Source organism: Carassius carassius, chromosome 15 (assembly GCF_963082965.1).
Source record: "Carassius carassius chromosome 15, fCarCar2.1, whole genome shotgun sequence".
Taxonomy (NCBI): Eukaryota; Metazoa; Chordata; class Actinopteri; order Cypriniformes; family Cyprinidae; genus Carassius; species Carassius carassius.
Window position 1 is genome coordinate 6,239,490 of NC_081769.1, and position 10,088 is coordinate 6,249,577.

At 37.6% G+C, this 10,088-nt stretch overlaps 2 protein-coding genes across 5 annotated transcripts; one reads left to right on the forward strand and one right to left on the reverse strand.

The window, feature by feature from the left end:
* Positions 1 to 342: 342 nt before the first annotated feature.
* LOC132158041 (uncharacterized) lies at positions 343 to 5,926 on the forward strand. 4 transcript variants are annotated; one of them, XM_059567287.1, is made up of 14 exons: positions 343 to 396; positions 1,328 to 1,541; positions 1,841 to 1,916; positions 2,199 to 2,473; positions 2,563 to 2,700; positions 3,178 to 3,257; positions 3,402 to 3,482; positions 3,560 to 3,765; positions 3,953 to 4,055; positions 4,139 to 4,301; positions 4,388 to 4,488; positions 4,620 to 4,770; positions 5,136 to 5,262; positions 5,399 to 5,926. In XM_059567287.1, exons 1-14 carry the CDS (start codon positions 377 to 379, stop codon positions 5,689 to 5,691), a joined length of 2,028 nt encoding a protein of 675 aa, XP_059423270.1. In that variant the 5' UTR covers positions 343 to 376; the 3' UTR covers positions 5,692 to 5,926. The 4 variants fall into 4 exon arrangements, with proteins under 4 accessions (XP_059423270.1, XP_059423273.1, XP_059423271.1 ...); XM_059567288.1 differs by lacking the exon at positions 343 to 396 and adding an exon at positions 1,060 to 1,244; XM_059567290.1 differs by lacking the exon at positions 4,620 to 4,770 and having other exon boundaries at positions 5,399 to 5,571.
* LOC132158042 (uncharacterized) lies at positions 5,916 to 9,759 on the reverse strand. The gene is made up of 7 exons (XM_059567291.1): positions 9,688 to 9,759; positions 7,530 to 8,230; positions 7,191 to 7,236; positions 7,001 to 7,092; positions 6,697 to 6,807; positions 6,309 to 6,585; positions 5,916 to 6,219 (listed from the first exon to the last, which is right to left on the reverse strand). The coding sequence occupies exons 1-7, from the start codon at positions 9,721 to 9,723 to the stop codon at positions 6,013 to 6,015; spliced, it is 1,470 nt and encodes a 489-aa protein (XP_059423274.1). The 5' UTR covers positions 9,724 to 9,759; the 3' UTR covers positions 5,916 to 6,012.
* Between the last annotated feature and the right edge of the window lie 329 nt (positions 9,760 to 10,088).

Consider the following 10,088-nt stretch of genomic DNA (forward strand, 5'->3'; position numbering starts at 1 on the left):
AAAAAAAATGCTTTTTTGCAAGTAAAAAATATAATTTCAAAAGAAAAGTTAACCACTGGGAGAAAAAAATAAAGTTTAGCAAAGTAAAACTTCAGCAGCATTGACTTTGCAACACATATTTCCCTTTGCGCCGCTCCTTTAAATCCGCGTTTCAGTCATCCGTGCCTCTGCGGCGCAAGTTTTCCTTTGCGCTTCATTTTTCTATGTGCCTCGCTTTGTGTCCCTGATTTGACGTGGGGGAGGGGTCAAGAGGTTGGGGTGTGTCTCAGAGCCGTTAGGGTGTGTACAAGGGATGAAGGGAAGGCGCGTCCTTCTTGTTACGTCATCAGCGCGAGCCCCAGACCGAGTGGATCGATCGAAATGGCAGAGCAGAGACATGCGGTTGATGGATCACAGGTATGTATTATTGATCGCTTTCTTCAAGTTCACTAGATAGACTGATAACTATATGTAACTATGTGTATCAGCGCGTTTGCTCAAGTTAAGTAAGTTAGAGATCAATTAATGTGGCGATTAGCTAATCGCCGACGCAACGTTAAGTGTGTCGGCGGCTGTACATTTCTCTCAATATGCACACCTTTCACGTTGTTTTATAATTAATTAATAAATAATAATTATTATTCTCCACGCCCTAGTTGTATTATGGACTATAAGCGATGCCAAAGGTGTTTCTCAAAATATACTGTAAATTGAAAACAAATGCCTTGTATGTGCAAACATAATTTGAAATAAACCTCTTTCTGATTCCGAACAAGTTGATTTATATACAGTAGGTCACATCCCTATAGACTATGTTTAAAAGCTGTGATGTTTATATGATACATTGTTAATGCACTTGTTCTAGATCAGTTGTGTGAAACTCAATTCCTGGAGGGCCACAGCTCTGCACAGTTTAGCTCAAACCAGCTCCATCCCACACCTGTTTGGAGGTTTCTAGTAATCCTGAAGATCTCGATTAGCTGAATCAGATGTGTTTGATTAGGGTTTGAGCTAAACTGTGCAGAGCTGCAGCCCTGCAGGAACTGAGTATAAAACCCCTTATCTAGATAATCCTATATGATTTTGTCATGACATATTTAACAGAGAGAATATTCAGATGTCTGTACAGCTGCACAGAATTTAATAGGTCTTCTGACCCAAAGCCTTGGTCAGATTCAGTCAGCTCAGGGTCAGCAGCAGCAGCCACAACAACGACAGCAGCCTCCTGCTATTTCTCAGCCTCGAATAGAGCAGGATATGGCCAGGTTGCCGCATCCACATCTAATTATTTTAACAATTGTCTTTTGAATGTTTAATATTATAATTAACATTGTTTTATTATTTGTAGATCTTTTCCTGGGATGTTTAAAAAATCAAAGAAGAAAACTCCAAATCCACAAATACATGTGAAAGCCACACCTTGGAAACCATTTGCTGTTTCCATATATTTAATGAGCAGCAACACTGACACCTCACCCACACCTTCTGAAGAGCTTGAACTACTCCAGGCCGGACTAGGAAAACGGGTGATTACAATTTCATCCAATGTGAACCATTCGGATGTAAGTTCATTTTATAGTACAATCTAATTTGTTAGTTTGTGCCATCTGATTTTAGAGCAGGATTATTTCTATATCACCCTGCGAATAATATATAATTAACTGCTTCAAAGTAATATTCCACTTTCAAAACATGCTGAGATGAATGAACATAATTTGCTTAGGCTAAACATAGTAAAATGTGAATTAGTATGTATAAAAATGACAAACAAATGCACGTAAAATTTTCAATGTGATAAAGATTTAGTTTTTACTTTGTGTGGTTGTTTGAGAACCCTTGTTCTGTTTCATGTTTATTTCAGTTATGCAAGCTCCTTGAAGCTGAATTTCCAAAGATGAAGTCACTTACTGGAGGGTGGTTACTTTATAAGGCACCAGGTATGCTGTACTGTCTACCAGAACAGACACAAACATGAATATCTGAGTAGAGTATACTGTAGTGTAAGTAATTTCCATAGGTAGTTATTAATTGAACATTTCCCCGGGCATTCTAACCTTAAATCCCAGGCTACATCCTTTTTTAATAATAGTACACAGGGAAGTGTTAATAGAATATGGGAAGCACTGTTTTTTGACATCGTTTTAACTACAGTATAAAGCCCAATTATATAGTAAAGACCTTTTATTGCTGGATTTGTTAATGTGTTTTTAAATTATCAGGTGGGAATGGAAGAAGAAAGCTTACTGTTGTCCCTCCAGACTCAGAGGGTTATACAGGCAGCCTTCTCAAAATGGCTACCACCGCTGGAAGAACAGCACTGTATATGGTCCCTCTTCAAGATGAGTTATGTCTTGATCCACTGCCATTCTCAGCAGAAGAGTTTGCGAAGATGCCAAAGGTTGAGTGTCGTACTTGTAAAACCACAATGCCACTACCAGTTTTGTACTTGCATGTTAAATCTTGTGGTGGCTGCACACAGTCAGCTAATGATGAGGTATGTTGTTTACACAACATTTACACAAATGTTGTTTTTCAGTTAAGTTTTCTTTTAGGCAGAATATATATCTCGTTTTGTCATTTCAGACTACTGAAGATGATGATGATGATGTAAAAGTAGTTGGTGAGATTACCAGAGCAGTTACCCCTACAGCCCCAGCTTCTACACCTACACCCACCACTTCAATACAAACTTGTTCTCCTACACCCACCACAAGTTTTGAGGTGAGGTTTTAATTTTAATATAAGTGCATAAGGACCGGTGCAGTTAGTAAAATTAATTAGATGCCATGTTAAGATTTTATTACTAACGGTAATGGTATTTTCTTTGTAGTGCCTTATTGTCAAGCACTTTTGATTAATTGATTGTAATTATACTGTCTCTCATTGGTACATAAAGACCATTTTGCAAGAGGTAAATAACACTGGTTGAGAAGAATGCCCTATTTTTATAGTTTTAAAACACTACACAAATGTTAGAAGTCAATACAATTTACTAAACATTTAGAACTGAATCAGAATGTTTTTTGTAAAGTTAAAAAAACTGAAACAGCGAGTGCTTGTTTAGATCTTGCAAAATACTTGGTGACCAAAGTATTTAAAGTGACCAATTAAACAAATTGGATTTTGGAAATAACCAATTGTGTTTTAATTGGGATTTTATTGTATAATACTTAATCAGTTGTCCTTTTGCCATTATAGGATGAGGGACAGTGTCCCATTTGTTTAGACACATTTTCACAGACAGAGTTGCCCATGCATGCAAGTGTTTGTGGAGATAGGTAATTTTTAATGATTTGAAAAGTTATTTCATTTACAGACATTTAATAAGGTATGTATTAAAAACATGTTTTAGGTATTATAAGTGTATATAACATGTTGTAAATGTTCTAAGAAGTCAATCTAACCATTGGGTATATACTCAGTATATTACAGACACTGGATTATGAGAGCAGTCCTCCGTGTGGCACACCAGTACAGCAACACCAAGGCCCAGACATGAAATGGTACAGTCTATTTATTACATTTTAACAACCCTGAGACATCTGAATTCTTTACTAATCTTTTTATCCTGTTTTTATAGTCCAGATGATGTATTGCGTTTGTTGGCAAGAAGGGTAGATGACAGCAAGGATTTCAAGATCTGTGTTTCTCGAACTGACTTCTATCAAAGAGCTATGGTGCAGTGGCAAAGACAAAAGAGAGGAACCCCGGGCAATACTTTGCGTGTAACATTTTTGGGGGAAGCAGGTGTTGACACAGGTGCCATTCGTAAGGAATTTCTTTCAGGCAAGTTAGGTTCACAATCACATTATTAGGTTTTTAAATTCATCGTAACAATTTAAAGTTTAGAAAAACAATAAACAGTTACCACATGTGTCATTATGAGATTTGGTATGTTTTAATGTGCTTATAATTGTACAATGTAGTAAATAACATTCTTTTTTAACATGTACATTTGTATATTTGTTTGTAGATTTGATTGGTGAGATTGAGAAACACCTCTTTGAGCATAGAGGACACCAGAGAGGGAAGAGCCCCATCTACTCCCTAAGTAATCTGGAGAATGGATTTTTTAAGTTAGTAATATTTTACATTATAGTAACATGTCAGTTGTCATTTTTGCATACAACTAAATATTACTTTGTATTTTTTCTTTCAGGACTGCTGGAGAAGTGTTTTCGGTTAGTCTCGCTCAGGGTGGGCCTGCCCCCCGTTTCTTGAGGCCGTGGTGCTTTGATTATCTCTCATCTGGAGACTTGGATGAATCAACTCTCACTATAGATGATGTGGATGATGCTGAACTTTATAATTTGATTAAAAAGGTAGTAATTTTTTTCCAAATAAAATCTGATTTCATAAAAGCTTTATTTCTACGCAAGCACACCATTTTACGTGTTTGTGTTTTCAGGTGGAGGAAGAAGAAACCGATCTCTCTGCATGGAATGATCAAATAATTAACTGTGGTTTTACTGGGGCCATTAAACCTGAGAACAAAGAGGCCATAATAAGGTCAGAAAAAGTGTTATAACTTCTTTACATTTGAAACCTTGCAAACGGTTTTAATTTTGCTGCCTACCAGATATACTGATTAGCCACAACACTGTCTATATTATGCTAGAATTTCCTGGTTCTTTTTTCAGATCAATTGTGCTGCATGCAACTCTACGTTTGTTCCCTTTGTTGAAGCAAATCCGAAAAGGTCTTGAAGTCTACAATTTCGTGGACATCCTGGAAAACCATTCAGGACTTTGCCACCAGTTCTTTGTCCCTGATGTGGATGATGATGATAAGGTATCACTAACTGGAATAACATTTTTGCCTATATCTTGTATTTCATTTTAGAAATGGTTTTATTTTAGGAATATTATATATAGGAAAATTATTATTTGCTAAGTTGAAAAATAGTCAAACACTTTGTTCCTTACAAAAAATAATAGTAGAAAATGGATTGCTCTTAATACCTCAGTAATGGTTTCCTGTAGCTTATTGGTTAGATAACAGTGCTAGCATAGCCCAAGGGCTTGGGTTCGATCTCAGGGATTGCACATACTTAAAACAAATGTTATTATAGTAATAAAGTAGCTTTGGATAAAAGTCAAATGCATATGTGTATATGTACCTGAAAATGGATCCCCCCCCCCCCCCCCCCCCCACAGGCTGATGCAGACTTCATCATGCAGAACATTCTTCCGAAAATGTCGGAGAAGGGATCAGTACGAGAGACTTATGAAACAGCTATAATCAACTTTCTGCAAGACTTTCTCCAAGAAATTGAAAGCTGTGGTATGTATGAACTGACAGTTGATTTAGTATAAATATTGTTAAAAAAAACTGCAGATTACACAAATTAATGTTAAAATGTAATTGATCTAATTCAGACAATACCAACCCTAGAGATAACAAGTTCTTTTGCTTGTAGAGGATAACCCTGACGGAGACATCCTGCCCTTAACTGTCCCCGGTGTTATGCAATGGCTCACTGGCCAGGGACACAAACCTCTTCTAATGTCAGAACTTAAAGAATTCAAAATTTCTCTTCATTTTGACCATGAGTGTATGCAGAGGATGCCAGAACATAAAATATGCTTCCCAGTTGTAAGTGCCTGTGCCAGAAAAATTACATTTCCCACAGTACACATGGGTGACTACAGTTCTTTTAAATCAGTCATGTTGCAAGCCATTCAGTTTGACGACGGTTTTAACAGAATTTAAAATGCTGCTTAATGTATGGAATTGTACATGTTCAGGAAAAAAACCTTTTATACATTGGTAAATGTTCTTATGGTTTTGAAATTTACTGTGTATGTGTAGAGAACACAACGTGTTACATATTGTAAAATTTTATATCTTAATGCATGTGTTAAGAGAACACAAGTTGTTATACAAGTCTTTTTCTGCTTTAAATATAGCCAATACAAAAAATAAAACAAGCATGCAATGTCAACTTGTTTGTTTTTTATTGAATTGGATGTTAATTTGCTTCTAAATGGATCATTTGGTCACTAGTCATTTCAATGATTGATTTAGTGTCAATTAAGAATGAAGCAGAACAAAATTCAAAACTTCTAAATACTTGTCTCTTCCATAGTTTTGAGAGTGTGAGGTTGGGTTAAAAAAAGTTTGAATTTGGGCCTTAAGTTCTCCAGTTAAGGGGCATTCGACTGGAGGAACTACAATTCCTGTCCACGGCTGGTCAGAGATACTGTCTGTGTCCCAGTCAGAGTCGTCGTCTTGTGCAATCTGTTAAAAGTTGGTAATAGGTTATGGACATTGGGGCAATATCTTGCTTGAAAACATTACATACATTAAAAGACACATTCTTAAAATACCTCAGATTGGACTGGAGGAGGGACAGGGTTTTGCAGGAGTCCAATTTCCCACAACTGGTCTGGGCTTCTATTACTCTCTGTGCGGAGAGGATGGTTATTCCACCCACTAGTAAAGGAGTCAAGGCTGGCCTGGAGACGAGGCAGGAACACAAACTGACAGCAAAAGAGGTGAAGGCTGTTGGTTGGCTCTAGTAATCCTTCCTCTTCAAGGCTGTGCAAAACATCATAATAGATGTTTGTAACTGCCATCCATATGTCACGCCAAAGGCGCTCAATGCTAAAAATGGAAGAGAAAACAGTGTGTAATGTTGAACACAAGTCATCATTCTTAGAAACAGAACACTTTAACATTCATATCAAGCTTTAACTAATTTATCTAGCTGCTTACCGCTGGTTATGCACGCTTTTTCCTGAGATGTAGCTTCCCCTGCCACAACCACGCACAGAAAACATACATCTGGCAATCTCTACATTTTCAACTCCTTGGTCTCCTCGAACTCTAAATGCAAAAAAATTAAATATGACAAGGTATTTTAGAAAAGAAACCTAACAGTATTTAAAAAACGTATGTTAACCATGTTTAAACAAGCAGGGATTCATTTACATTTAGCTTACGCTTTTATCCAAAGTGACATTCACGTTACTGGAGGTAGCAAAGCATTCATACACACTCATGATGTAAGTTGTCTTACCTCAATGGAAACCCATGTCTCTCCACTGACTGAAGGAAGAAACCGAGGGCAGTGGATGCCTTGTTATCGGTTGCAGGTCCAAGGTACATGATCTGAGAGACAAAGTAAAGTTAGACTTATGCATTCCATCAGAAATTTGATTTGTACAAAATTTATAGGCCAACAATGCATTAAAGAAAGAGAAAAATACCTTTCTGGAGTACCCATCAATGGCACCGAATATCACAAGGCCATATCTGATAAAAGATAATCTGTTATTACCAGTTGAAATGCGTATGTAAACTGTAGAGAGAAACTCACATGCATAATAAGTCATTTTTAAGGATTAAAAATATCAAAAAAAATCTTGGGCATTACTTATATTCCTTAATACATTTTCAAAGAATTTAAATAGAATTAGAAAACTCAGAAACTCAAAAATAATGACTTCACATAATGTAATGTGATCACAATATGTGATATTTTCACAGAAAGGGTCACATACTTTAATCAGTAGCATTACAACAATGGCTTGACACGCATGACATACCTTATCAGCTTATGGTTTGTGTCTATGTGAACAACATGAAGAGGGCCCTTGACGGAATAAGTCCTTCTGACTACACATCTCAATTGTGTAATTCTTGCTAGTATTCCAGCAGAGTCCACTCGATGCATGGAATCCCAAACTCTTGTCCATGGCACACGATGACCCAAGGCTTGTAAGTGTCCCTTCATCATTCTATGGCCTAGGTGTGGACTTTTAGCTTTGATTGACCTCACTAGGTTGTCAAGTTCTTCATCTGTGATTTTACTGTAGGTGTCCTTTAGAGAAATGCCATACTCAGTGAGGCGACGTTTGATTGTCCTTGTTGACACACCAAGAAGCTCGGCAATACATGGAACAGATAGCTGCATATTAACTAGGTACTGAAGATGTTCTCTGGAAATAATAAACTTTGGGGGCCCCTTAACTCCAAATTCCACTTCAAGGGCAGTAACAGGTTCATTGTTATTGTCAATATGCCTATCCACTGTGTTTTTCAAGGTTGACAGTTCACCAAGGAGTTCCTCTGGGACTGAAATTTGATCATAGACTGATGAAATGAAGAGAAGCTCATGACTGCATAAAAACTGCAAATAATCTAAATCTAGGGGTAGGCGACTCATTGTATCCTGCAGTTTGGATAGCAGTCTTTCCATGATCATCCTTCCCAGCTGGTGACTTGTGGCATCATTAGGTCCATGGACCTAAAGATAAGAATTTATTTGATTAAATGTATAAAAAATGATTTACAAATTGATATGCGAGTCAGCTAAAGTTAAAACACCCTTAGGAGTTTGGCTGGTGTGTGCGTGTTGAGTTCTGTGCATGCATCTGTGTGTGTTTTGTGCACGATTGTTTCTTATTTGAGTGTTTTCATGATTCTGATCAGTAGGAAGTGCTGCTCTATGTAAAAGCAGTTCGAGTTTGAATCACTTATAACGTGCATTTGAAAAAGCAACACCAGTCGAACATCCTCTCCATTATTATTAATATACTTTATTATCATGAAAATACCTGAGAAGGTTTTAGGAATATTGATAAAATGATGTCCATATGCATTTCCTATAATTAGTTATGTGTGTTATTGTCTTCCTCTACTGCGCTTATTTTGAGTTTTCGCACGAGAGCGACCTCTAGCTTTCGGGTGCAACAGTATTTTACCTATTTCACCCACAAGCTGTTCATAAATCATGTACAATATAATGTCTGTTAATCGTGGCAGCCTTATTTGTGCTGACGCCTAGGTAAAGGTTGCAGCAGTTACTCTTAAAGGAGAACTCCGGTCAATTTTAACATTGAGCTCATTTTTTTGTAAATTTGGAGTGCTGTCAGTACAGAGAACAACGACAAAAATCGGTGTTGCCAACACCGTGTTATCCTCTTTTTAAAATTTGCACCCTGTTGACTTCAATGGGACAATATTTAAACCTGCTTCTAGCCTCTTAACATCCTTGATGTGTCATTACAATTGCACAGGTCATGTGAGTGATTCCTTCAGAGTGAATCTGACTGCAGTAGATGTGAAAGAAATGGATAAAAATGATGTTATTTAAGCCAGCGCATCCTGATTTCGGTTGAAGTCCAAAGTAGTCGATTGTCGAGTTCACGCGCATAGGTTTAGTTACCAATGATCACGCGCGTGAACTCGGCAATCGACTACTTTGGACTTCAACCGAAATCAGGATGCGCTGGCTTAAATAACATCATTTCTATCCATTTCTTTCACATCTACTGCAGTCAGATTAAAAAGAGGATAACACGGTGTTGGCAACACCGATTTCTGTCGTTGTTCTTTGTACTGACATCACTCCAAATTGACAAAAAAATGAGCTCAATGTTAAAATTGACCGGAGTTCTCCTTTAACGTCTCAGGTCAAAGAACTACGGGTCACATGACAACAGAAACGTATGTCTGAATACTATATTGTGCCTTTTTTGCGGATTACATTTAAAGATTTCAGATGCAAAAAGCCTCTACAGGCCCATAAAAAAATGAGATTATGATATTCAGTGAAAGCTCTCCACACATAGAGCTATGTGTTACTCAAATAATTTTACTTCAAAACCCCGCTAATACCACGCTCTGGCCGGCCTGAAGTATCTGTTATTAATAATATAGGAGTCTAATAATAATAAGAAGAAAGCGATCAATAATACATACCTGTGATCCATCACCCGCATGTCTCTGCTCTGCCATTTCGATCGATCCACTCGGTCTGAGGCTCGCGCTGATGACGTAACAAGAAGGACGCGCCTTCCCTTCATCCCTTGTACACACCCTAACGGCTCTGAGACACACCCCAACCTCTTGACCCCTCCCCCACGTCAAATCAGGGACACAAAGCGAGGCACATAGAAAAATGAAGCGCAAAGGAAAACTTGCGCCGCAGAGGCACGGATGACTGAAACGCGGATTTAAAGGAGCGGCGCAAAGGGAAATATGTGTTGCAAAGTCAATGCTGCTGAAGTTTTACTTTGCTAAACTTTATTTTTTTCTCCCAGTGGTTAACTTTTCTTTTGCAATTATATTTTTTACTTGCAAAAAAGCATTTTTTTTCTCAA

Bases quoted from the DNA above. Each gene is read 5' to 3' on its own strand.
- LOC132158042 (XM_059567291.1), bottom strand. From the start codon at position 9,723: ATGGCAGAGCAGAGACATGCGGGTGATGGATCACAG. The intron at 7,237-7,529 runs GTATGTCATGCG...ATCTTTTATCAG, and splicing joins ACAAACCATAAGCTGATAAG to ATATGGCCTTGTGATATTCG. The intron at 6,220-6,308 runs GTATTTTAAGAA...AACTTTTAACAG, and splicing joins CTCCTCCAGTCCAATCTGAG to ATTGCACAAGACGACGACTC.
- LOC132158041 (XM_059567287.1), top strand. From the start codon at position 377: ATGCGGTTGATGGATCACAG. The intron at 4,489-4,619 runs GTCAGAAAAAGT...TTCTTTTTTCAG, and splicing joins AACAAAGAGGCCATAATAAG to ATCAATTGTGCTGCATGCAA. The intron at 4,771-5,135 runs GTATCACTAACT...CCCCCCCCACAG, and splicing joins ATGTGGATGATGATGATAAG to GCTGATGCAGACTTCATCAT.